Below are 27,932 nucleotides of genomic sequence, written 5' to 3' on the forward strand. Positions count from 1 at the left end.
CGCGTGGTTGCCCCACCACCGGATCGCTTGGCGGAAAGTCTCGTTGAGGGAGATCTTGTCTTCGAAGCTGCCTGCCGCTTGCATCCAACGGGCATCGAGGAACTCCTGTAGTGGCCGCATCCGCAATCTGCACAGATGCACGATGACATCATGCCAAGCAGGGACTTGATGGACCTCACCCTGGCCACTTCCATGGTCAACAGCCATTGTACCTTGCCCAGGATGGCCTTTGTCCTCTCCTCCGACGGTAAAGCCAACCGTGCCACTGTGTCGAGTCTGGCTCCCAGGAACAGGGCGTTCTGCGACGGTAAGTTGATCAAGAATCCCAGTTCCGTGAGCAGGCGGGTGCTCGTCGCTGTGTGATCGACGGCGAGTTCTCTTGACTTTGCTCGGATGAGCCAATCGTCCAGATAGGGATATACGTGGATCCCTTGCAGGCGCGCCGCCACCGGTGCCAGGCACTTGGTGCTGACTTCAACCCGAAAGGCAGGGCCTTGAACTGGTAGTGCCGCACTTGGACCACGAACCGTAGGAACTTTCGATGTCCTTTGTGTATGGGGATGTGGAAGTAAGCATCCTCCAAGTCCAGCAAAGACAGGAAGTCGCCCTCCTCCAGCTGTCCCAGCACGTGCTGAAGGGTGACCATCTGGAACTTCTGGGACTGGATGTATTTGTTGAGGCGGCGAAGGTCCAGGATGGGTCGCCAACCGCCGGTCTTCTTTCGGACGAGAAAGTACCACGAGTATACTCCGGAGCCCCGGAGCCTCTTCGGGACGATTTCTATCGCGCCCTTTTTTAGCATTGGCCGTACCTCCAGAAGTAGCTGTGGCACGTGGTTTTCCTTCCTGGCCACGGTGGTAGACAGGGACACTTTCTTTGGAATTCCAGAGTGTGCCAGTTGGCCAGAGCATCCAGCACCCAACGGTCGGTGGAGATGGACTCCCATGCGCTGACGAAATTCGCCAGCCGGCCTCCCACTGGGGTGCTCGGGTGGGGGCCCGATGTCACGGCCGGTTCAATCTTGCTTCGCCGAAGCCTTGCCGCCTTGGCGACGACGTCCTTCGGCCTTGCTGCAGCCTCTGTAGGCCTCCTGCGGCGACAAGCGGGCCGCTTGGCAGTACGAAGTGGTACCGCCACCAAATCCTTTGGAGGCACCTTGAGACCTGCCTCCGGGGGTCCGAAAGGACGGTCGCCGTTGATGGCGAGAACCCAAGGCCCGGGCCGTCTCGGTGTCCGCCTTAATGGCCTGCAGTGATTCGTCTACTGCCTTGCCGAACAGGTTGTTCCCGTCGAAGGGCATGTCCAGTACCCTGGTCTGAACGTCCTGACGGAAGTGGGTGGCCTTGAGCCACACGCGCCGGCCGAGGCAACCGCTGTTTCCCATCTGGCGAAAACCGGTGTCAGCGATGTCCGTGGCCACCGTGATGGTGTGGTCAGACACCACCTTGCCTTCCTGTAGGATTTCAAGGGCCTCCACCCTCTTGTCTGGCAGGAAATCCAGGAGGGGAGCGATCTTGAAGCACAGCTCCCTGTCGTAGCGTGCCACGATCGCGAGGGCGTTGACCACCTTGATGGTCGTCGCCGCCGACAAGAGGACTCATCGTCCAATGGCGTCCAGCTTCTTCCCCTCGCCGTCCGGTGGGGAAGTGGAAGTTGATGCCGTCGCCCCTGCCGATTTCTTCTTGGCCGCCGCGGAGACCACTGAATCCGGGGACGGCTGAGCTCTGAGGCACATCGGGGCGGAATCTGGGACCCGGTACTTCTTCTCATACCGGTCCCTCTTCGCAGGAGCCGTGGATGGGTTCTTGAGCAGCGCTCGTCCCAGATGTCGTCTAGTAACGGGACTGAGAGGACGGTCTTCCTCTTGGCCTCCCGTCATTGGTAGAGGAAACCCTCCTTCTGCTCTTCGGGACAAAGCTGGAAAAGCTCTGATGCCATGGCGATCATGGCTTGTAAGGAGCCAATTTCGTCGGGAGGGGAGGCCCGGGCAGGGGGTGATGGGGGATCCGTCCCGTCATCACCACTGTCGTCGTCCGTCCCCATCGTCGCCGTCTCCGTTCCCATCTCAGCCCTCGGCGGAGGGGAAGGAGGTGAAGGCTGGAAAGGAGGGGGTGGATGGATTCGCCTCCGCTTGCTCAGTGGGCTTGCCGCTGAATCGTCCGCTGGGGGTAAGGGCAACCTCGTCCATCTCCGTACACAGGGTCAGGATGGCCATCAAGATCGCTCCTGTGTTGCCCTGTGGCGTAGGCCTCGGTTGCGACAGGAGCGACGGCTGGGGCATGGGATCCTCTGTCTCCTCCATGGCCCGCAGCCCCTCGTCGGCTCCACCGTTGCTCTCTACGTCCGCCTCGTCAGGATCCCTCCCGTAGGACTGGACTTCCTCAAACTTCTTGTTCAGGATCTTTGTGACGCCAACCAGCTCATCCTCAGAGGTGGCATCTGTGTCTGTTACGGCTACCGTGACCCCCCCCCCTTTCTTCTCCCGGGGGTCTTCTCGATAGGTTGAAAAGATGATTTCCCTCTGCGGTGGCAGGGAAACTCTAGGTCCAGGAGTCGGTTCCACTGGGATAGCCTCCACAGGCTTTGCCAGCGCCTTCACGACTCCTTCAATCGAGGCCTTCGCCGGGTGAATCAGGGCCCTCACGACCTTGCCTGCGCCTGGGGCCTTCACCTTAGGGGGGAGGGTCCCCCCCCTCACACCCCTGTGGCTTTCTTCGTCGGGATCGACCGGGGCTTCTCCCGAAGCTTACTTCCCCCCCCCCCCCAAGCCAGAACGTTGGCTCGTGGTTGATGGCGTCGGGGACATCGCGCCCTGCCTGGCAGCTGAGCAGCCCGAACCAACAGCGCTCCTGGTGCCCACGGACTCACAATGCTTTGCCTTATGTTGGGCCCCCATCGCCAGAGCGCCCTCAAAGGTCTTAGAAGACCGCTCGGATGACTTCTTCTCACCTGCTGCTGGTCTCTTCGCCTCCAGCCAGTCAGCGAGTCGTTTACGACGGTCCTTCATTGTCCGGACAGACATGTTCTTCCAGACCGCACAGTCCTCCTCATCGTGCGATTTGTCGGCGTGAAGGCAGTAGAGGCACCGGGAGTGCTCATCCTCCTTAAAGACATTCTGCAATCCACATCCCGGGCAGTTCCTCAACAGCTTGGATCCAGTAGGCGTTGTGTCTCCTTTGTCCTGGGACATGTCCATTCGGGGTAGGCCACAAAGATCGTCCGGAATCCTCCGTTGATCGGAAGAAGAATCGGTGGAGCTCGAGGCTCGAATTGACCGAAAAATGAACTCTTAGGCAAAATGCAGTAAAAGCTCGAGAGCTATAGCACGAGGACTCCCAACACTTGAACGTGAGGTACAAATCAGAAGATGGCTGCCAGAGGAGGGGCTTAGGTAGAGGGCAGTCATTGGCTGGGGGCAGTATGACCCAGAGACCAGTGATTGGTTATTAGTAGAAAGACAGTTCAGAAACTAAACTGAAACAGACTTTCTTTACCAAGGATTCCCAGCCTGACGACGGGGAATATTCATGAGCATGTGAATCCATGCCAGACCCCATGCTGGAGAAGTATATGCCTTGAGGTTTCGATATTAACTTTGCATAACTGGCACGGTCACTCCTCCATACTCCCACAGATTTACGTACTGGTAGAATACTCATGTGCAGGTACATAATAAATCGTATTAAGGCAGGGCTGCAAGTTTTGTCATAACTACGAAGATTTTCGGTGAACTGTCCCTGATGTTTGCTAGCCTAGATATAGAGTGAGCCCTGATACCCTGCAACTGTGTTTACCCTTAACTGTTTAGGAAAAAGGGTGCAGTTGTGCTCATCCATGAGAGGGAGGTCAATTTCTTCTAAATGGGCCTTTACTGTGTGTAGCAATTCCTTGTAAATTATACTACTAGATCTCAACCTTGCATGCTCTATCGTTAAGCACAGTAGCAATCTTTTTACATCACCCGTATTATTAATTTTGAGTCAAAGTTTACATCTGCCCATTTCCAAAGACTGCAGCCCTAATTCCAGCCTTATTACTTCAACCGGGACAGATCCCGGGAGACCCAGTAACGAGCAAAGAATTTTAGCTTCTAATTTATGGAGCCATTGAACCGCTTTCTCAGTCATAACTGCCAGCGTGTACATTATTGCTGGAATAATAGAAACCTTATAGGCATCAAGCTTAGCCTCAATAGAATGACCCCCATTCCTATCTAGAACGCCCTTAAGTGGCTAGCCATTTCTGCCATGCCTTGGTAGGGGGGAGAGCCTCAGTGTAGTATGCAAGGCTGCGTGTGGCCTTTATGGGCAGTCCGAAATATTTATATTCTTTCACCTGCTCCAAATATGTCCCACCCATAGACCAGTTCCCGATTGTCATTTTTGTCTTCCTCAGATGGGTTCCAAGGTCATTTAGCTTTGCATATAAATTCAGGGCTTCTAACGAATACTGGAGACCTACTGCCATCCGATCAAGGACGACAGTGTCATCTGCATAGGAGAGCCAGAGTGTGTTCTCCCCTTAATGACAAATCTAAATCAACGATAAAGATTAAACAGGTGAGGGGCAAAAACACAGCCTTGTTTAAGGCTCATTTTAGTAGGGAATCTTTTTGTCATTCCCCCACCCTGCGATAACCTAACTGTTGTATCGCTGTAAGTGCTTTAAAAGAATATAGAAGGTGGGGATCAATACCCTCAGTTATTCGAGATGAGGATTCTCAATTCTGGAATATATCCAACAGTTTTGAGTGATTTAGAAAGGCACTTGTTTCCAGAGGCTAAGTCTCAAAAACGTTTACAGTATCTGATGCCAGAAAAACTAGCATAAACGGGAGGGATCTGCAGCTTATTTAAAACATTTAGTTGTGTTGCAGATGAAGCCAGCCAGGAGGCTAAAGTTGGTTCCATATCCACCTTTGATGTTGCCAGGTTATTTTGTGCTTGAGGTGGGTCTGGCCAATCCTACAGATGCTGGCCTCATTACATTGTGTTGCCACATTTTGTAAGCAGCAAGGTGTATTAACACTCCCATCCAGTCTCATTTATCATCACTGGAGCAGTTATAATGCCCTGCAATGCTTTACTCACACCAGCTTCGACTGGATTAGGTTTAGGAATGAACCATTTATTCCAATGAACCTGAACGGATCATTTCCTGAAACGGAGGCTTCACTTCTTTAGGAGTCCCATTCACAGGCCATTCCCTGTTGGCACCTTTGTTCTCCATTAGCGGTTTTTCCTCCTGCGTCTTGCCCTTCAAATTTGATTTTTGCGGAGGCTCTAAGGCCACTCTGCTTTCTCTTTTTTCTGTAGCTTTAAAGTTCTTAATTTGGGTCAGACTTGGCAGGAAGGACAATTTAGCCTCCACTGGGGCACTAGTAAAAGGATATTCCAAGTACTCCCTCTTTCTTGTCCAAGTTTGGAGGCTGCTGATTTTCCATATCAATTTCCTCAGAACTCTGTGAGGGCAAATTCTCATCACTTGTTTCCATTCCCGACTTTTCAGTAGGTGTGCAGACACACTTACCACCCTGGAAAGAATATTGTTTAATTTTACTTGTTCCTGCACCACAGTCTAGCAGAAACCAAAAACTGCATCAATAGTAACAGCAAGTGAGTTCAATGTAGGGTTGAATATCGGATATGTTGAATAGAGGGAAGTGGATGACTGATGCTGGAAATGCATTGACGGGACAGGGCCTCCATATCCTTGTCCTTTATTGCTTTATCATGTGTTAATGTTAAAGGACATTTGTACCGCGCACTATCACCACCGAAGTGGTCCCCTGGCGGCTCTGAAAAAGGGGAGGAGAGGGGGTGGGTTAGTGGGAATAAGCTGGAAAAGTGCAAGAGAGCAGTGATGTGCTGTTGGCAGCCTCAGCCCAATGGGTCTGTTGGCTGGGCTTGGGGGTGTTTTATGGTCCGTAGTCGTCGCATGCGGTTGTGCAAGTCTATGTGTGGTTTGTTTTGTTGTTGCATTGTTGTGAAGTTTGTGCGGATTGCTGCGTTTAAGGCTTGTGGTTGCGTTTCTTTATAGTTTGAGAGGTGTATGCAGAGGGATGGAATTGTTAGTTGGTTAGTTGGCATTGCTGTCCTTGCAATTGTGGGATTCCATCTAGGTGTGGTACATGCTAACAGTCACATTTCTATGTAGATGCCGCGCAAGCTAAGGTTCAGAATTCCATACTAGTGTGACCAAGCTAACAGTCAGATTTCTATCTAGATGCGACACAGGCTAGGTTCAGAATTCTAAGTGTGGTGCATGCTAAGAATCACATATGCTAACAATCACATTTCTGAAATTCCATCTAGTGTGGCATATTTTAACGATCACATTTCTGAAATTCCATCTATGTGTGGCTTATGCTAACAATCACATTCCTGTCTAGATTTGGCGCAGACTGAACTTGAGAATTCCATCTAAGTGTGGCATTTCCACACAGGAGTTCATGTGGGACTCCTGGCGGTGCAGCTCTTCCTCTTTTTGGTTGTGGTGAATAGACCCTGGGATACCCCTATGGCACCCATGGGTAGGGGTACAACCCTGCCAACCCTGTACTCCTAATGTATGTTTTTGGGCACCTGTGTGTGGCCCACCGAGCAGGGTATGGGCTGGTGGTAGCTCCATGTTGAATTTGACAGGTGCTCCGAGTGTCCTCCATTTTGGGATACCCAGGGCCTGCCATTGGAATCAGTGGATTCCTGATAGGAAACAAGATGGCCCCTGTGGCCTCTTGCTTTCTATTACCCGTTACCTTGTATTCCCGAAGTCCCGGGAAGCCCCGACTCTGTCCCTTCCCCCTAACTGGGTGGACGTTCCATATATGGTATTGTGTGGAAGTCCAGGCCAGACTGGCTGGAGCCTTCCCAATGACTATGTTGTGGGTACTCCCGTGGGGTGGGGCCTGGGTGAATGGAGTGTGTGATGAATACACATTTCATGTTATGGGTGTCTAGTATCTGGCGGTTGACACAATGACTGAGACAGCCCTGCCCGAAAATGGTATGAATCCAGTGTGGAATGCTGAATGGCTGAGTGCTTATCCGAATCCACATTCCGTGTTTTGAGTGTCTGGATGGAGAAGAATGGCCTGAATGCACTGTGAGCTGGATTGGCTGCCAGACTGCCCTTCTGAATGATTGGTTGTCTGAGTGTGACCCAGCAGATCAACAGTATATCTGGGGGCCTCTCACTGATGGAAATCATTCAGAAGCTGATACTTGATGCTTAACCTTGAAGCCCACTGGAAGAAGAATTGCTGCTGCTGTCCTTCACTAATCTGAAAGCTGCTGTGCCTACAAGGAACTGATTCAAGAAAGGACCTGGCTAGGAGACCTCTTCCCGAGCTACGAGGGACCATTGTGCACCAGCTGATCTTTGCCAAAGCTCCCTGGACATCAGACCCTCGAAAGGCTGCCGCCTGGAGACAGGGACCACCGCGAAATATCAAAGTGAAGCGCCCGGACATTGAAGTCCATCACTGTCAACGACCGCCGTCGCCGACCGGAGCCGCAGTGATCCTTTGCCCAAGAACATTGGAACAAGGACTCCCTTGCTCATACTAGTCGACCGCTTTCGTCCTGCCGGAGATCACGTTGTAGATTCCGGACCAAATTCAGCAGCAAGTGCTTATTATCAAAACCCTGCTGGTATCATTGGAGAGCTTACTGTCAGTGCAGCCAGTGCTATGATAGCATCCTCTGCGGTTGGATTTTTAGGAGCCGCAGTGCTACAAGGTAGTAAACCGTAACCTTTGCCTGCATTGCTAAAAGCATTTCCTGTGGTGTTACTTTTTTCCTTTAGAGATCTTCTTTGACCGTCCACCCTCCCTCTCAAACCCCTCTGTTTAATTTGCAGCTGACCAAAGCCAGAGAGCGAAGCGGCAATGCTTAGAAAATATGCGTGTGAGTGGGCCAGCTTTGCAGGAGATGCAGTCTGCACCATTCTGCAACTTGTATCCAATAAAAGGTTTGGAAACCTCTCCCCGCTCAGATCTTTTAACAGACCGTTAGCACCAGTGAGCCGCACTGAGCCAAGCCACTGTTAGCCTAACGTATGTGTTACTCCAAAGTAGCAGGAGCACAGTAACTAAACAACGGCGTAAAATTCAACTTTCCACATCTTCTTATGCAAAGAAAGTCATTAGCAAATTGGCGACAATGCCATGGCCAGGGAATAGGCCTTTCCCATGCTCCGTGTAGGTCTCACTCATGGGGGATATTACAGACGAGAAACAGGCCGTAGTCTGACCCAGACCTCCCAACTTCGAACACCTAACACTGCGGTACTCCACACTTCACAAGGATTTTGGAGCAGCTGTAGGTTCCACCTCCGAAAACGATCACCAGCAAGGAAAGACTCCAGTATGGGCAGCCAGACTGTCAGACACCAAACACTCCGCCACTCCCAGGTTTTAATTAATTGTGACTTCAGCGTTCTTGAACAGAATCCAATTGGTTTTGCACAGAGTCCCATTGCGCACCACTGTACATTGCAAGCAACATAGTGTTAATGGCTATGCGTGAAGAAAAGGCTGACGACGTAGCTACTCTTTTCCCTAGGGCGTAAAGTTATTTTACACTCTGTCTGGAGGAGCTTCAGCATTAGACAAGGGGACCCCTGCTCTTTTTCTAGTAGTGGTAACGACTAATTGATCTGGTTTTAAAATGGCCCCCAATGTAAAGTGAGTCTGTAGGTGACGATTTAAAAACTTTCCACTCTAGGGTTTACCACCCTTGTAAGAGATGCTCTAGTCATGGAAGTTTGTATGCACTTTTTTGTAGACTGTAGCAATGGTATTGATTGGCTAAATTATTATTTCTCATTCAGAATATTATCCACAAAGTCTGTCTTGTGTGTGAATTTTGAAATGATCTACAGCTTTCCTGAGCAGATTGTTAAATAAATCTTAGCCGTCAATAGGAGAACTCGTACCAGGAACCTCTGTCATCAGGGGGCTACAAGATGTCAGGGTCATCTGGGTCATAGTAAGGGGGATCACTAGGATTATCATACCATGTACCCTGCTCATCAGTGCCCTGATCAGCTCGATTATCCTGAAAGGTTTCATGTTGTGCGCCTTCATCAATGATGTTGATATGGCGATGTATGCATTGTGTGTATTGTAGGGGACTTAGCTGGTGGTTCCCCTTCTGTTGTATACATCGGAAGCAGCTGCATGAGCGTGAGCAGTGCGGCTTGATGTCGTCTTGCTAGGTCACTAGGAACTTTCGTCTAGGTCTTGCCAGAGCTCTGCGAGGAGCAGTCGGTCACAGCAACCAGCTACTGTGGGGATACAACTGTGTGGTGTTGTGCAGCACCAGGGCATTGCGCCCCACTTGGAGCAGAGAGGAGTTCCCTTGTGGTTGGCAAGCGGCAAGCAGCAAAGCCACAGCCAGAGGTGAGCAGAGTTACACCGCTGTGAAGCTTTGAAGCTTTGTGTTCTGTGAAGCCTGGGAGCCTACTAGCTTCTACTGGCTGAGGGCACGCTCCGACTCCTGTCTTTCGGACGCTCATTTAGAAGAAGGCAGGGTGCAGTAGTTAATCATCCGGATGTCAAGGCAGTAGGACCCCACAGGTTGTTTAAGCAGGCTACGATCGATTGGGTGACCTGTAGTGAGAGGGCCGTAGGGAGTGCAGAGGCTCCCTTTGGTGAGGAAGAAAGTAGGAACCGTCGCTCTTTGGTCCCCACTATCACCAAGGGTGCTGTGGTTGGCCGAGATCGAAGTGGCATGAGTAAAATGGAGGCCGCTTTTGTTGAAGACTTGGATGGCTTAGGAGAGCGACCTGCTGGAAAATGGGTGAGTAACCCCCATGTATACAGACTAGGTGTCTCAGGTGGTATTCCAGATGTCCTCAGCCCCAATTTAGTTCTAGAGGCCTCTATCCCTGCTTCCATCCCTGCTCTGGGGGCGATCTGTGAGGGGAGCAGTGGAGCACCTGTTGTTGAAGGCTTTTACTGATGTTACTAGTGCTCGTCAAGATCCTCAGGTCGAACCCTTGTCAAGTGCCGCTCTAGAAGCCTTAGAGCGCACAATTGACCGTTACCGTAGATTTCTTCTAATGCCATTTCACCTAATGAGATTTCACAAAATCTATTTAACCGAAAAGGGTAGGGGGAAATGGTATATGTGTAATGCATAATAGGTGGGGTGTGGGGTAAGAGTATATAAGTCAGGGTAGAGAGGGTTTGGGGGCTGCGGTGGGGACCCCCACCAACATAAAAAAAGGAAAGAAAGAAAAAGTAACAAGTATATTTCGTTTTTCAGTGAAATGGATTCAGTGAAATCTCCATTAGGTGAAATAATTTTGAAGAAATCACATACATCCCAATTGACCGCTATAACACAGAGAACTGCCTTTCTGGACGTCTCGGAATTGATGGAAGATCGATGGAGGAACCCTGGAGTTGGGAACCCAGGAGGTGGGAAATTATGTGATCCTGGATGATGCCGATGACTATGGCGATTTTGACGTTGACCCCTTCAGTTTGGAGGAGTCAAGGGATGCCTCCCTCATGAACAAAGCCAGAGAATATCCCGGGATTGACTGAGGTCTGCACTGGTAATGCTGGTATGGAGCAGAGCGGGTAGTTTAGAGAAGTCCTGTGTATTCCATCTGTCATAAGGGAACAAGGCACTCTACAATCAGAGTGCAGCCTTCGGAATCAGTTTCCCGCTTCTACTCTGAATTCCGTGCTGTCCAGACTGCCAACGGATGGTGTGACGACTGTTGATCAGGCTTCTCAGTTTCTACTCGGTTCAAGTGTACATCACATTCCATATATTGTTCAGCATTTTAATAGGCCTGTGATAGCCTTTATGCGTCTTGACGGATAGATGTGATAAAGATGTGGGAAAATTGGACTTGTATTTGGATGTGATCAGTTTGTTAGCCAAATCCTTTACCGATTTTGCAGCAAGGGACTTTAGAAATGTAGAAGCCTTAAAAACTGCAAATGTTCGATCTGGTCAACCTTCTGTTCGTAACGCAGCATCGCTGGGTATAGTCCGGCTTGCCCCTTATCAGAGAAGGGGTTGGGCAGTGGGGCTGGGCTATCTCTTCAAAGGAGAGGTCCTTGAAAGAGCTGAGGCTATATTGACATAGTGTGAGGGTCTGGTGGAGTAGGCCCTCTAACTGGTCTAGTCCCCCGAACTGATATGATTATATCTGGCATGGGACATTCAGACAATCAAGATAGGACTGTCTGCTGTTCACAGAGGTGACATTTAGAGTTCTGAACCTACCCAGGCCCATCAGGGTGCCCCCTGCGCTGATAGGTGGGGCAAGGAACTGTCCAAGAGGACGAGACTCAAATCCAATATGTTGTTTTAATGGCCCAATGCATTGCAATAAAAATGCCTATAAAAGAATATTAGCGCAGGCCCTTTCGAAGTGTTGGGGGTAAATGATATGTCGTTTAAATTGTTCCCTGTTGCTCACATTTTATCGGACTATGTTTTGCAAGGGCTGTAACGTCCCCTTCTCCTTTCCAAACGCTAACTTTTGTATGTGTATTTGGAATTACTGTGATGTTTTGGCACTGAAGGGGTCTGAAGTCTTTGAAGACTTGAAGGCTGATTTGTGTCACATCCACGATTCGTGTTACCATTTGGTACCATTGGCAGGAGGGCTAGAGTAGGGTGCTCCCCTTTTGGTAAGCATTCCATTGGGAGTACGTGAAATTCTGGGCCCTGTAAAAATATTGAGCCCCTTATTGACCCCAATCGGCCTCCATCGATCTGACCAGATATGAATTGGAGCAGAGGATGAGGCAGATTTCTTCAACATCTTTTCAGGTCTCTCAACATACTTGGGAGAAGGTGTATGCCTTTGTCACCTAGGCCCCACCTGTGAAGCAGTTTTAGGGATCTAGGGGTGTTAGTTGAGAGGCAGGTGTTTTGTGGCCCCATACACGGTCAGAAGGTTGGTGGCGTTTTAGACGTCATGTCTATATGCAACCTCCGATGCTGCAGCCACTGGAGTTGCTGGTGACTGTTTCATGGAATGAGGCGGGTATTAAATCCAGAGTAGGTTGTTCAGAGACTGTCACTCCTTGAGGGGGCTGATGTGGTTTTAACGCAGGAGACCTGGGCGATGAAGCATGTGTTGGTTGATGGGTTTACGGCCTACTCTGTACTGGCGCAGAAATGTTCTAGGGGCGCTGTCATGGAGGTCTCTGCAGCTTGGCCAAAACCCATCTTGTGAGTGAACTGTACCAGCTGGAATTCCCCTGCCCTTTTTTGCAGGCGGCAAGCAGGCATAGGAGGGGTAGTCTTGTGTGTTATATTTTTAACTGCCCATCTATGCTTTTGTGTTATATTTTTAACTGCCCATCTATTTTAGCTTCTGTGAGGAGGTCCTTGTTAGCTGGTTGCTGTGAATTATCTCTTATTGTAGGGGGCAATTTTAATGCTAAACCTGTTAGTGGACCTCGTTGCAGTCTTCTTGATCCCCCTGAAGATGATTTGTTGGGTATCTTGCCACCCATTATAAGGGATGTTAGAACCTGTAGTGAGGGATTCCGGCTATGGAAGCTCCTTTTTGAATGGGGGTTGCGTACGGCCAATGGTCGTTTCCCAGATGACATGCCAGGGAAATTTACATTTTCTTCTGCATCTGGTTGCTCGTTAATGGATTACATTTGTGTCCCAGTAAAATTCTGGGACTGTGTCACTGGGTTTGAGGTTTTGGGTGACCTATGCAGTGATCACTTCCCTATTCAGCTTGAGGTTAGATTGCAGGGCAGGTCTGTCACTGTGGGCCTGTCCTATAAGCCAGAGGTTTCCACGGGTGGCTGGAAGAGTCGGGTAAAATGGCAGTTAGTGGATCGTGAGACTCTGCAAAGGGACATAGTTGTAAACAATTGGGGAGTACCTGAAAATATCTTTTCTGGCAATTCAGATCAGAGTGTTACTACTTTTGACTAATCTTTCTGTCTCATTTACCAAGAAGGCTAGCAGAAATAGGGGAAGGCCACGTCCTGGGTGGTTTAATGCAGTTTGTACAAAATCTAAGTCCTGAAGAAGCCTCTGTTCACAAAGTATTATATAATTATGGCTCAGGCGGCCTATAAGAATGCCATCGCTGTTAGAAAATCTGAAAGTAAAGCGGCGTCGTGAGGGGAGTGAGTGAATTCTTCTGTCACCAATAATGCTAAACTTTTTGGGGACATTGTAAATAATGGGCCATTTTATAAATTTAAGCCGAGTGGCACCCTTGCTACGGTTGCGGACCTGGAATGGGAAGGCTGACCCATTATTCCTCCTTGAATAGTGGTTGATGAAAGAAGGTGGATTTTGATCGGTTGTTAGCGCTGGATCCCAAAAAGTTATCTTCTAGGATGTAAAGTAAAATTATCTTACAGTTGAGGAAATTCTGAAAGCTATAAAATGTCAAGCTTGGAATAAGGCCACTGGCTCGCATAATGTTCCTGCCGATTAGTTTTTTTTTTTTTTTTTTTTTTTTAGGAGGAACCGGACACTTGGGCCCTTATTTTGACTTTGGGGGTTTTATACCATTTGCGAAGGTGGTACTCGCCCCGTTTCATGGTCCCGCGCAGTGATCAATCCAATTTATAAAAAGGGGCCAAGGACCCTACCAGCGTTGTATAGACCAATTTCCCTTTTAGACTGTGGTTAAGATTTTGGGGAGGTTGGAGGCCTGGTTAGAGAGTATGAATATTCTCTCCTCTATATGGTTAGGTTTTAGACCAGGGCGTGGAACGGATATGCAGGTCCTGAATCTTTATTTGGCGGCGGCACATTATTATTTTTCAATGTTTTATTGGTTTAAAAACAAAAATAACAAATGTTACATGGCATCGTAAAAAAAAAAAAAAAAAAAAAAACACCTTTAACATTTACAACTTCATTATCAACCTCCTCTAAAATCACATTCCAAGCCTACAAGGAAGAAACGGAAGAGGTAAGGGGAAAGAAAAAAAAAAAAAGAAAGAAGGAAGTCCACCCGATCACAAATCACTAAACTCAATGAAAGCTTCCTTGTGCATCAACACTTTGCTATGAAGGATCGAAGCGCCGTCTCATACTTTATAATGGTCTGGCGGAAGGCACAGTTTAATTTTTTTTTTTCCCTTCCCCCTCTCCATTCTCTAACAATACAAACTCCAGCATATTCATTGTAGCAATTACCAGACTAGTTTGCTCCCCCATCAACACCCATTTCCAACACTCCAGAGGGCTCAGGGTCGATCCTGCTTCCATATGCCCTCTTAAAAAAAATCAAAAAAATCTTACTTCGACCAAAGATTGACAGACCGTTATCAGGTGCATCAGGTATTCCACTGTTTCAGGCAACTTAAAGAATCTGGACCATGGATTTAGGACCCCAGGGATCTTCCTTCGCCACTGTACCTCCCTTGTATCTAAGATGTTTAAGCGGCAGCGGAGTAAAAGATCACAAATCTTTGGTGAGGGAAATTTCGGCAGGCAAGTTGGAAGCACATTCATCCCCTTTCCATCCTCAATTATCAAGCGCCCCAATTTATCTTTCCCACAGCGCTCTTCAGTATCCATCCAGTCCCAAGCCTGGAGCTTCTTTTTCACCTTGGGTTTGACATTAAGTCCCCAATCTCAATGTCCTTCCCCTTCAAAATGTTCTCAACTTTCGCTTTCCAGCAGCCAAAGTATTTATCACAGACCTCATGACCACCTTCCAGTAATTCAAATGGGCGTGCAGCAGGTTTTTCAGTGCATTTGCGGTATAGAGCAATCATTTTCCATACCACCATGGACTCAAGAGACTGTAGTTTCAATTCTAGCCTTATCACACTGGTTGGCAAGCTGTTTGGGAGCCTCAGGACTTTTCGCCAGAACAAACCCTCAAGCTTGTCCCACACAGCAAAGGACAGATGGAGAATCGCTTCAGCACCATAGGTTAGTGTTTGAGCCCCTTTTTGCTTATAAAACGAGATTATCGGTATGAGCGTGCATTTCCCATATTTCTTCTGCAAGCTCCGTCCCTGGTTTATCAATATTGATAACCTACATCGTAGGTACAGGTAGTGATCTTATTCACTTCTTCTCTTATTGACAGTCACTCCAAGATATGATGGTGTCGACAATCTCTAAGGAAATTCCCTCTACTCGCCAAGTAAACCTTTCACACATCCTTCTACCTACTGCTTTCATGGCCATAACTTTTGCCATTCGTCCTCATGCCAATTTGGCTCAGGAAGGACTCAAAGGCACTTAAGTCTCCTCTGCAAACCGATCTGTGATCTAGGAAGACTAGATAGTCTGCAAAGAGGATCCATGATACTGCCCTACCATCAATCTTCGGTGGAAAAGCCCTTACTAGTTCTTGTGACTCAACCAGATCCGCTATATACAGTCAAAACAGAAGAGGCACCAACACACACCCCTGCTTTAATCCCCTGAAGGCATTTATTTTTTCTGATAGGAACCCCCTATTTGACAACCGGATTCTAAGAGGTATCAGTATATAGGGCTTCTATGGCAGATCAATCGGTCATCCCCATTTCCGCAATTTGGCCCATAGTCTCCCCCTGATGACACCATCTAGGTCCATAAAGGCGAAAACAGGACAAGCAATTTTGCCCATTGCTCTCTGTTCTTTTTCAATTCTTGGCTTGACAGGCCATCCAGCCCTGCCGCACGAGAGGAGCTCAAGTTGCCTATCAGGTCTGCATCATGCTCTTCAAATTCAAAGTTCCACCTCTTAGTTAGATGCTTTCGGGTCTGCAAAAAGGGAAGAATAATGTTGCACCCAGTCGCCTTCGGAGACCATGTTCGCTAAGTTCGCTTCTCTAAACATGCCCCCGTTGTTGATTAACTCCAGATATCTTTAGATTTTTTTGCACAGACTGCTTTTAGGATATATTCAGCATCATTTTGTGATCTAATGGCAGTCAAGCTCTTATACCAGTTTTTAAATCTGTCGGATCGTCCTTATTCTTTCACATTTAGCAGGGAAGGCATCCCTTCTAATCGCTTTTACCCGCCTTCTCATCAATCTTCTCTTATTCAAAATCATATACATGTTTTTAGGTCCGATCCCTACACTATTTGGTAGCGGCACATTATTTATTAAGGAGGAGCCTATTTGTTTGGCCTCCATGGATCTGAAAACAACTTTCGACAAGGTCGATTGTGGCAAGTTGTGGAGTGTGCTCAGATCTATCAACTGCCCTGGTGGACCTCATGGAGAGACTTCATCTCTCAACAGTGGCTTGTGTGAGAGTGGGGTCTCTGGACATTGCACTCAATTTTTAGATGTAGAAGGTGGGGTGCATCAAGGCTGCATATTGGCCCCTATGCTTTGTTTGTATATAAATAGCCTATACGATCATTTACTTAAATCTACCCCAGACATTCCTAGGATGGGCAATATGTGTTGGTCCCTACTGGCCTATGCAAATGATACGGTTTTGCTGGCCTGTACCCCTAGAGCCCTACAGTGTCTTGTAGAGGATTATTCTCAATGTATGGACAAACTGAGGTTAAAAATAAATGCTAAGAAAATCGGCTGTTATGGTCTGCTCTATGGGGAGACTGCCAAGGTTTCCTGCTATATTTAGCGGGGGGGAGGGCGCAAATCCTTAGAGTGGACCATTTTTATTATCTAGGGGTTAGATTTGCTTCGAATTTGAGGACTGAAGCTCATGTTGAGAAGCAGACCTTGAGATTTAAACAGGCAATTGGTGGGGTTACCAGAGCATTGGGCTTGTTCATATTAAAACCAGTGGAGCTTGTGCTTAAGGTCAGTATAGTATTCAGCCAACAGCTTACAAGTGTTCAACAAAGTTCCTTCCTTCTCTTTGCAGCAACACCTTTAACCAACGTCCTCTTGAGCTTTTAATAATTGCTTGCTTTCTTGGTTTCAACTAGAAAAAGGTCCTGGTCATCATATTTCAGCCACAGTATACAGAACTACTTGGCTGACAATGTTAAAACACTTCTGTAGCAGTTTATGATTATTAAACACATTGTTTGATTTTTATGGTTTGCTATGCTTACCGAAATACATTTTTTCAGTATATAGAGGCTTTTGTCTTACAGGGTAACATGCCATAAAATAGACAAGGAGGAAACTATCCATTTTCTCCTCAAAACAGTACCTGGTCCAAGTCCTGGTTGTTACTGGAAGTGGAAAAATGATGTCCTCTGGTTTAACAGTAGGTTTCTTTTGCAGTGAAGGAAACAAAGGAGAAGTAGCCTTAGCGTACTCTGAGGCTTTATGTGATGTGTGTTTTTGTAGGACCCTTAAGTGTTGTAGTGTGTCTGGAAGTTCCTTGAGAACATTGTGTGTGTTTGGAAGATTTTTGTGCTTTCAACTTATGTTTCGACACATGTTCAGATGAGGGTGACCGTGAAACATGCTACGAAGCTTTTCGCATGGCATCTGGCGTCTGTTTCTCCTTATCGACATGCACTGAACGCAAGGTCATAAGCAAAGCAAGCTTTGGACTCGTCAAGCCAGAAGACCAATTAGTCGAACAAGGGCTAGGGAATGTATGGCTACGTTTTTTGTGCGCCCCGCCCATGGAGAGTGCGCTTATGTGTGCCTTCATCGCTAGGGGTTGTCCCCCCTAGTAGAACACTGGGCCTGCCTTTTATGGTTGCGATTGGCATGCGGGAGTGCATCCAAAGGGGAGCCATAGTTGTCTAGTTCTTCCACATCCGATTAAAAAGTGCCGTTCGGTGAACCAGACTTGGCCTGCATGGCGTAGTGCGTCACCGTTTAGAGGGTCTCTCTAGCGTTTTGGGCCGAAAGAGCTTGCACACGGCTTCCGAGTAGTCACAGGGAAGACAGTGGTTACACACTTTGTGTATCTCTTTCCACAGAACTTTTCGATTGCAGGAAGGACAGAGCTTAAAGGGAGTGCTTTCCATATTTCAGTGGAATGGGAAAGGTAGCTAGACAATGGAAACAAAAGGTGACAGTGAGAAGAGGAATTCTCTAGAAGAAGTAAATAAAGTTCATTCCCACTCCAGTCTCCCTACTGCGAGGTGGAAGCCTTGTATAGGCCGACGCAAGTGGCTCAGTTGATAGTCGAATTTCACTTGATAAAACGTGCCTTTAGAACACATCCGTCGAAAGACGCAAATACAAATATTACATTTAATTAACAATATCAAAAGTATCGCAAAGCTGACTCTGCATGTGAGCTACCAACCACGACTTGTGCATGTACTGGTCTTGTCTGCATTGCTGCACACGGTCTCTGCAAGGCAATCTGGCCTGTGTCCTCCTGAACTGTGGCACGTGGGGGTCCCTGGTACCGTTATGCCTGGGGTTGCAGCCTCTCTTTGCTTGTGTCACAAAGTTCTTTAATTTACTTTTTTTGTTTTATTGTTGGGGGCCCAGTCCATGGATGGGTCGTGCAGCAGCAGCACGCACAACTGCCAGAGGATTATGTGACTCACATGGTGGAGCTCTGCACCCGGTGTGGTGTCACGTGCCCTTGACGTAAAGGGTCACGTGACACGGAAGTAATAAAGGAATCACCGGAACTGGCGTGATAACGCCAGTCCGGGTTTAAGCACCATACGAGGGAGTCGCGTCTTTCTTGCGCTGCGGCCCGCCCTCGCACAGCGCCATCGGGCAGGCCTGCCCGCGCTCCCCAGCTGCTGCGGGAGCCTATTAGCTAACACCACACTGGCGACGAAGTCGGTTTCGGACCCAACGCGGATCCGCACCTCCTCCACACACGGAGCTGCGCGGCAACACCTGCAACGGCGCCACACCTCCGACACGGCCACACGTCGCAGACATCAACCTCGCGACGTCACGTGGCTGTGTACAACACCAGCACGCGTCGGCTGAAGCCACGCCGATGCTCAAGACTGGGGCTCTGCAGCTCTCACACGCTGCATGGATAAAACGTTGCTTCAATACTCCTCCTGCATCTCCTGGAGAAGTCTGTTGGTGTCAAAGCAGGTATTGCACGGCTACTCAGCTTAACACGTGCCATAGTCCCCTACTGTGTTGAAGAGATACCTCTAGCACCGCCACCTACAGACTGCGCCCTAAATCTGTAAAGAGCACACGGAAAACCGACATGTCCAGCCCAAGCACCAGCCCCATAAGGACTAGCACAAGTTCATCCTCCAGGAGGAGCCTCTCCAATGAGCATCCCGACCCAGCAACAGACAACATTCATGCCGCCGTTCGACCCATTCACCACAGGAGCTGCTATCAGGTGGGAAATCTGGCTACAACAATTTGAAATGCATCTCGACGCCAGAGACATTACCGTGCCGAAAAAGATGCGCACTTTCCTCCTACTCAACATCGGAGCAGCAGCTCTGCGCCTCTTCAACGCCACACCGAACCGCGGTAACGAAGACAACTATGACGCAGCGAGAACAGCACTCACCAATATGTTCAAACCTGATCTCAACCCAGACTATGAACGTTTCCACTTTTGCATGGCGAGGCAACGGGAGAAAGAAACAGTGGACAAATTTCACGCTCGCCTTCGCGAAATGGCAGTAGGCTGTGAGTTCCCAGACGAAGAATTCGCCATCTGTCTCCAGATCATCAACGGGATATCCTCTGAAAAATTGAGAAGAGCCATACTATCTGAAAGGAACATACGCTTGTCACGCATCCTCGAGATGGCGCGCCTCCGCGAACAAACGGAAGACCAGGTAGCGGTAATGGAAGCAGCAATCCAAAGACTGCCACTGGACAACCCTGGACCCGCAGAAGACGTGGCGGCCATCTCCAGACACCAGAACATTCGCACAAAGCAGGGTCAGAGGCCCCCCCCATCACAGGGGCGAGTCAAGAGCTGCAGATGGTGCGGAGGCCCGTGGCACAGAGGTGAGTCCTGCCCCGCATGGGGATCCACGTGCAGAAAATGCAATTGCCTCAACCACTATGAAGCTGTCTGCCTGAAACCGCCTGACAAAGACTCGGCCCACGCCCGACACAAGAACGCCGGAAAATATTTGTACCCAGAGAATCCTCTCACCAACAAGCACGTAAAGGAAAGGCCAGAGCCGTCGATGAGCCCCAAAGGTCCCCAGACACGAGCGACAGTGACAACGATAGCAGCACATCCCCCGAAAGGAGAGACAAAGGAAGACGGAAAAAGGGAAGCAGACAAGTACATCGTATACACCTAATATCAGCGGTAGAACCGCATCGGTCACGACAGAGGAAGAGACCATCGTGCACAGTTCTCTCCAACGGGGAACCACTAAAAGTGGTCATTGACACTGGCGCAACAGTGAACGTCATGCCAGTGGCAGCATTCAACAGACTTCACCCGAAACCCAACCTTCACCAGAAGGAGGTCAGGCTATATGCCTACTGATGTAAGAAACCCCTCCCTGTGCGAGGGTCTTTCAAGTCAGACTTTACCCACAAGAACACCAACTGCCGTGCACGCATCTGTGTAGTGGATGCCGGCTGCGAGACGCTACTGAGCTGCAGAACGGCAGAGAAGCTGAAGCTAATAAATTTCGCTTTCGACCTCCAACACGACTAACTCAACAACCTACTAAGACGACACAGAAAGCTGTTCCAGGGCATCGGGTGCCTCAAGGGGAGAACCATCAAGCTTCATATAGACCGCACCATTGAACCGAAGGCAGTTCGACACAGACGGATTCCATTCCACCTGAGAGGCGCAGTAGAAAAAGGAACTGGCCAAGCTCGAAGATGAAGGAATCATAGAGAGAACATCCGGACCGACTCCGTGGGTTTCGCCCATGGTAGTAGCCCAAAAACCCAAACAGCCTAACGCAGTAAGAATATGTATAGACATGAGGCTTCCCAACGTAGCTATTGGGAGGGAACGCCATGTAACCCCCACGATTGACGAGCTCATCGTAGACCTCACCGGGGCAACAGTCTTCAGTAAACTTGACCTCAGATCAGGCTATCACCAGCTAAGACTATCCAAAGAGTCAAGATACATTACCACATTTTCTTCTCACCTCGGCCTGATGAGGTACAAACGGCTCAATTTTGGGATATCATCTGCCGCAGAAGTGTTCCAACACGAAATCCGCAAGGTCATCACGGGGTTAGAAGGAACCACCAACATCAGTGATGACATCCTTGTATACGCCTCAAACAAAATTGAGCACCATCGACGACTAGCGGCAGTCCTGAAAAGGCTCGAAGAAGCAGGCCTGACACTCAACGCAGAAAAGTGCGAATTCAGCAAAAGTGAACTATGTTTCTTTGGCTACATTTTCAACGCAGAACGCGTGTCCCCTGACCCGTCTAAAGTGCGAGACATAAAAGACTCCAAAGCACCACAATCAGCCTCAGAGGTGAGAAGCTTCATGGGGATGGCAACCTACTGCGCACGTTTCATTCCTGACCTCGCCAGCATCGCGAGCCCGCTCAGGGAATTAAAGAAAGACCAGAAGTGGGAATGGACCGCGTCTCATCAACAAGCATTTCAACAAATTAAAGACACTATCTGCCTCCACCACCATGGCCTTCTTCAACATAGAAAGGCAGACTGAACTCCTCGTTGATGCCAGCCCAGTTGGCCTGGGGGCAGTGTTAACCCAAACGGACAATGAAGGTAAAGTGTTCCCCATCGCGTTTGCCAGTAGAGCACTCACAAAACCCGAACAGAACTATGCACACATGGAGAAGGAGGCCCTGGCCATCTTGTGGGGATGCCGCCACTTCAAAGTGTACCTGCTAGGCAAGCAGGCGAAAGTCTTCTCTGATCATAAACCCCTGATCCCGATCTTCCGAGGCTCTGCCCCCCACCCGCCTGCACGCATAGAGAAATGGATGCTGCAGCTACAGCCGTACAACATCGAGGTGGAATATCGCCCAGGATCGGACAACCCGGCGGACTACCTGTCCCGCCACCCGAGGCCGGCTACTGACAGCGAACAACACCATGCGAAGGAAACCGATGAGCATGTCTGTCACGTAGTTGCCTGCGCAAGACCGCGAGCCCTGATACTGCATGAAGTAGTGCGTGAGACAGAGGAGGACACCATCTTACAGCACACGACCGCCGCTATCCAATCCGGGAATTGGAAGAACTATCTCATGTCAATAGCCCAACGCACAGCATCGGCACAGGTCAAACTCAGAGCGCTGTTCGGGATCCGACATGAACTCTGAATAGCCCCAGAAGGAGTGCTGTTATAAGGACACCGAATCATATTGCCGGAGTATCTGGAGGAAAGAGCTCTCAGGTTAGCCCACAGTGGACACCAAGGCATCGTAAAATCAACGGCATACCTCAAATCCAGGATGTGGATGCCGAACATGCAACAAAGAGTAGTAGAGCTAGTAGAGTCCTGCGCGGCCTGCCAAGCATCCAGGAGGCCTGAAAACCCTGAACTGATTAGCAGTGTCCCAAGAAGCTGCAAACGATGGGACGCAGTCAGCATGGACCACTGCACTATCGCCGGCGAAGGTTACCTGCTCGTGATAATCGACGAGTTTAGCAGATATCCTGAAGTAGAGCACGTGGCATCCACTAACGCCGAAACCACCATCCTCGCGCTGGAGAAGATGTTTGCCACACATGGAATTCCGAGGAAAGTAAAAAGCGACAACGGGCCATCCTTTACCAGTCAGGAGCTACGCAAATACTTCAAAGAAGTTAACGTCAAACACCAGCGAATCACCCCAAGATGGCCCAGGGCAAATGGAGACGCTTAACGATTCATGGGATCGCTCAACAAAGTCATCAGGATTTCCAAGGAGCAGGGGCACCCGTGGTTGAAGACGGTATATCGGTTCTTGAGAACACACAGGCAAACCCCGCACTCAGCCACCGGGATCAGCCCTGCAGCCCTCATGTTCGGGGTACCCATACAAGCGGAGCTTCCCATACACCCCCACTGGACAGCCCCGGAACCTGACATCCCAGCAATAGACGCAAGGCGGCTGAGGCGAAATGAACAAGAAAGCGTCGCCAGACGAGCCTGCCACAGAGAACTGACCCCAGGAGACACCGTCATTGTCAGGAACCGAGCACCGCCCAAGAAAATGTCCCTCAATTTCAAGGTTCGACCGTGGACAGTCAGTACCACCAACCATAGCATGGTCACCGCCACCCGAGGGGGAGAGACAGTAACAAGAAACGTGTCGCACTTCAGGAAAGTACCCCAGAAATGTGGGAAGAACCTTCAACGCCTCCGAGAGGGGGAGAAGGAGGAGCACCGCATACACCTCAAGGACCGACACCACCGCGTAGTCTGGCCACACCAAGAAATTCAGACAGACCACACCTGCAAGATAAGAACCGAAGCAGAGATCACCAAGGAGGACACACCCAGAGAAAGAAGCACCCGCTACTGTCTGAGAGAAAAGCCCAAACCGTCGTCTCGCCTCCAGGGATATGTAGTGGACGGAGTCTACCGTCAGAAACCCACGCCAAGATGAACTCTGAAGGCAGTAAGCAAGAGCAGGTGCATTGTAAATGTGTGTCAGTTTATGTGTTATATCAGTTCAAAATGTTTGTTGTTGACAGCAGTGTAAATACCTCCAAGTTGGGGAGGAATGTGGTGTCACGTGCCCTTGACGTAAAGGGTCACGTGACACGGAAGTAATAAAGGAATCACCGGAACTGGCGTGATAACGTCAGTCCGGGTTTAAGCACCATACGAGGGAGTCGCGTCTTTCTTGCGCTGCGGCACGCCCTCGCACAGCGCCATCGGGCAGGCCCGCCCGCGCTCCCCAGCTGCTGCGGGAGCCTATCAGCTAACATCACACCCGGGACCTCCGTGCTACAGAGTACACACTGTGCACCATTAACTTGAAATGGAATGCAGCACCACGAGATTATCAGGGAGACCTCTGCGCTCTCACCTTGCCCAGGCTGGTGTGTACCTGGAGCAGGTGTCTCTGCAGCCGGAGCCAAGTGCACCCTTGCAACCTAGGCTGCGCACTGTCCCTGCAGGATCTTGCCTTGCGTTGGCTAGCTTCCACAGCGTCAGCCACACATTGCAGGTCCACTCACTCGTTGCCAATATGGCGTGATAACACCAGGGTCTCGAGATACAAGGTCCAAAGTAAAAACTTGGGACACATGAAAAGGGACGTTTCCAACCTCTATTTATTCCAACCAAGCACCTCCCAGTCCTCTCCATCCCTTCCCGTTCATCCACCCTAACCCAGCCCAACCCTGCCTCCACATAACGAGGTGAAGGGCGACATCAAAATAACATGTTACATGTTTTAGTTTGTAAACAATCCTTATGTGGTTCGCAGATTTAACAATGGAGTGGCTCACGCCTCAACCGTAGGGTAGGATCTATTTTATCTGTAGTTTACCAGCAACAAAGAAAAATGCAGCACTGAACACAGACTGTTGCCAGTGCTACAAAGCCATTCCAATAGCAAGCTAGCACTCTACAAATCTCATGCACCAGTAACAGAAATTACTCATGCTGACCTGCTGAAGCAAAATGCATACAATTCTTAGTGAAAATATGCATGACCACATCTTTATCTTTTGTCTCGAGAAAAAACTATGCTCGAGAGGTTGGAAAATAATTGGGAATTACTTTTCAATTGCAAAATTACAGCAACTGGTTTCTCATCACAAAAATAAAATAGATGTAGTCCACTTTATGCAGAACAATTTCAACTGACAAACGTGCAAAACTACCACAGAAATGTACACTTTTTAAAAGAGCACAGAATTAATTGCAAAAGGATGGCACTGAAACCAGGACAGAATGGGAAACATTTCATGGTGGAGGCTTACCAAGTAACGGTGACAACAGCCAAAATGAGAAGGCCTCCTGGGTAATCTCTGGAAGCAGAAGGGCCTCACGGACGATGCGGTGCAGCTCGTGGGAGGTCATGGAAGTCAGACCATCCACATTCAGGGCCACAGAGGAGTCATTGATGAAGTACACCCGCACATCCAGAGCTGTGGAGACACAAGGAAAAGTATAAGGCATGGGCAAACTGAGGTGCAACTACCACAAAACTGTTGAGACTACTGCCCCAGGAAGAAATAGCACATAAAGGAAGTAAACCTCTAGATGTCAGACCAGAGCTACATATCTTACATACATTCCAGCTTACACATTCATTATACCTTATGTTATTTTACGCAGGTCTGTTCCCTTTTGTTCACCCATTCTCTCCCAACTTAACCTTTCCTCTTCACTCAGACTAACACCCTAAGAGGGGTCAGAATAAGCTCAACCACGAACAAGGACTCTGCACTTTAAGACCACTACAATGACGACACATGGTTTAAAAGCCAAATGACATGTGGTAGACCAGACTAAGGAGAATGACAAGGTGACATTAGGGTAAAGAAAAGACCTATGCTGTCCCAAAGACTAAGATTTATGGCCCTTTTCTATAAAAGAAATATAAAAGGACGCTCGTTAGGATGTCCTTACAAAATAAGAAAGTCCTCCATCCAGAATCCTATACTTCCCAGAGTTCTGTTCCTACCACTATAAAAGAACCAGATAAACTCAACAAAAAAAGATACACTTGGGGCCTTGGCCCTACAATAATGAATAGTGGTTGGCTTCTGCCCCCCAACCTGGAGAGTCTCTCAGTAGGGTCTACTCACACAGTGCACAATGTAGGCACGCAGGCTGAATGACTTTCCAACCACCTCTTGTCTGGAGTGCTCAATTCAGTCCAATTAACGTCCCTAGTGTTTCCTCTCACATGGGGACGTCTGGTCTGTGTTGCCCCACTGCACGGTTTTCTTTCTGAAGAATGTTCCTGGCGTTCTCCCCTGCTAGGCTTTTCTTGGGGTCTCTTTTGGTCTTGCCTCACCTCTCCCGGTTCCCTGGAGCCACCGAGTACCTCTGTTCCCTGGACGGTGCGCCACAGGAGAGTCAGGGAGTTCTCAATCGCGGCCCCACCTAAGTTTCTTTCTGGTGTTTGGCAGGTGGAGTTTGCCCTGTCCTCCCAGGCGGGTGCTCCACGTTTGCTGGTCTGGGCCAGGTGCTTCCAGCTCCTACTCAGACAGGGCTGTGAGCTTTTGTGGGCTTGGCCGTGGAGTCCTTCGCCACGCCGGCCATATGCTCTTCCTGCCCCCACGGAATATACCAAAATGTCGCCTCCACAATTCCGACTGCTGAAAATTCAGACTTTTATATGTGGGGGGAAAGGGGTATGATATAGAATACAAGTATGAGGGGATGCGGTGGGTCTCCCCCGCATATGTATGTGGTGTACATGGGGCTGAAAGAAAAAAAGGCATTTTCGGCCGTCGGAATTGTGGGGGTCGCAGTAATCACATAGATCCCTGCCACACCACTCCAAGAGGAGGTCACCATGCTTCTCTGGCTCTGCAGGCTTCCCTTCTCTTAGTCTAAAATACTCAATGGATCTTTATCTCTCCCTATGAAAGGGGGTGGGCCATTCCTGCATTCCCTCGTTCCAGGGGACTACTGTGCACAGAGGGTCAGAAACCATACCAGCCATTCTTACAGGAAGTGTTTAGTCATCACACAGGTTAGGTCCCACATAGACAAAGATATTGGGGCCTTGAGAATAGGGAGGATTACTGATATACCTTTCAGGGAATCTCCTGTCCTCAAAGATGAGTGGGGGGTGGAGGGGAATGAGTGCGGGAGACTGGCGTCAACCCCAGTGGGATCCCACCTGCCCTGTCCCCTAGGGGGTGTGAAGCTTAGTGGGCTCACCTCCCTAGTCCAAAATGAGGTAGCTCCCTGGGGGTCGAATTCCCTATATATGTTCCACAAAGATTGCACCCGCCACAGAACTACATCGCAGGCATCTTCCATTTTAACACAAAAAATGTCTACATCTTTGAAGACCATTGCAACTTCTTCACCCTGGCCCTTCTCCACATCGAAGTACATGTGAGGTGTCAGATGTTAGGCGGGCAACTTTGTGAACATTTTCAAAATATGCCATTTTTATTAATTTGAAAAGGCTGGATAAACACCTCACTATCCCTACCCTGACGAGGATTTACCTGCCTAAAATAAAGGAAACACTCCAACAAAAGGATTCCGTCTCTCACACTTCAATATACACAACTTAAAAATGCAATTGTGGCATTTCAATAATAACCAATACAATAGTTGTATTCCAATCACAAACAATAGGTTCTCCTTCCAATCTAGGTGAATTCCACTTCCCCAGATTTAGTCAGGATTCTTTTCAAATGTTCCAAACAAAAGTTCAGGAAATCCGGTCTATTAACACAGTTCCAGTTCAAGTCTTTGTTCCACTTTGATAGTAAATGTTCCAAGCAAGTATTCAGCCAACAGTTTACAAGTTGGCAACAAAGTTCCTTCCTTCTCTTTGCAGCAACACCTTTAACCAACGTCTTCTCTTGAGCTTATAATTCCTTGCTTTCAACTAGAAAAGGTCTTTGTCATCATATTTCAGCCACAGTATACAGAACTACTTGGCTGACAATGTTGAACACTTCTGTAGCCGTTTATGATTATTAAAACACACCAGAGAACGTCAATGCCTTTCACCTGGTCCACTTATCTGCCAGGATTGTTATGACAACATTCTCTATACTGGTATACTCTCCTGCCAGCACAGAAGTACTACAACACTTCCTGACCCAGTATACTCTCCTGCCAGGCCAGAACCAACTTCTACCAGTAGGTATTTCAGTGGTAAAGGTTAAACATATTAGCAGTGTCTTTTGCTTCACCATTTTTAAGTATATGCAATGTTTTAGGAGCAACAAGTACCACTCTGGTGCAATTTATTACACTGGAATATCTGCCACACTCTTTGCAGGTTATGCTCCTCTCCCTCTGAACATTCTGTCTCAGATGGACAACCGGCCTGCCATTCTTACATCTCCCCTTTCTGTCAACCAACTGCTAATAAGAATTCTGTTCAACTGTCACACTTCTTTGGCAATGTGGGCTTAAACCATTCATTTTTGAGATCGCAGGTCTAGAGGGGCAACAGTCTGTTTAAGATATTGGGCAATAATACACATTTTGGCTTGGCCAATTTTGATTCTG

At 48.8% G+C, this 27,932-nt stretch overlaps 1 protein-coding gene across 11 annotated transcripts in view; it reads right to left on the bottom strand.

The window, feature by feature from the left end:
• FRMD8 (FERM domain containing 8) overlaps positions 1-27,932 on the bottom strand; it is a 1,471,206-nt gene that overhangs the window by 1,197,065 nt on the left and 246,209 nt on the right. For all 11 annotated transcript variants that reach the window (XM_069644727.1, XM_069644720.1, XM_069644726.1 and 8 more), the window contains one exon: positions 24,698-24,865. In XM_069644727.1, coding sequence (XP_069500828.1) covers positions 24,698-24,865 — 168 coding nt within the window. The remainder of the gene's footprint in view (positions 1-24,697; positions 24,866-27,932) is intronic.

This window comes from Ambystoma mexicanum, chromosome 2p, assembly GCF_040938575.1.
Source record: "Ambystoma mexicanum isolate Mex_15411 chromosome 2p, UKY_AmexF1_1, whole genome shotgun sequence".
Taxonomy (NCBI): Eukaryota; Metazoa; Chordata; class Amphibia; order Caudata; family Ambystomatidae; genus Ambystoma; species Ambystoma mexicanum.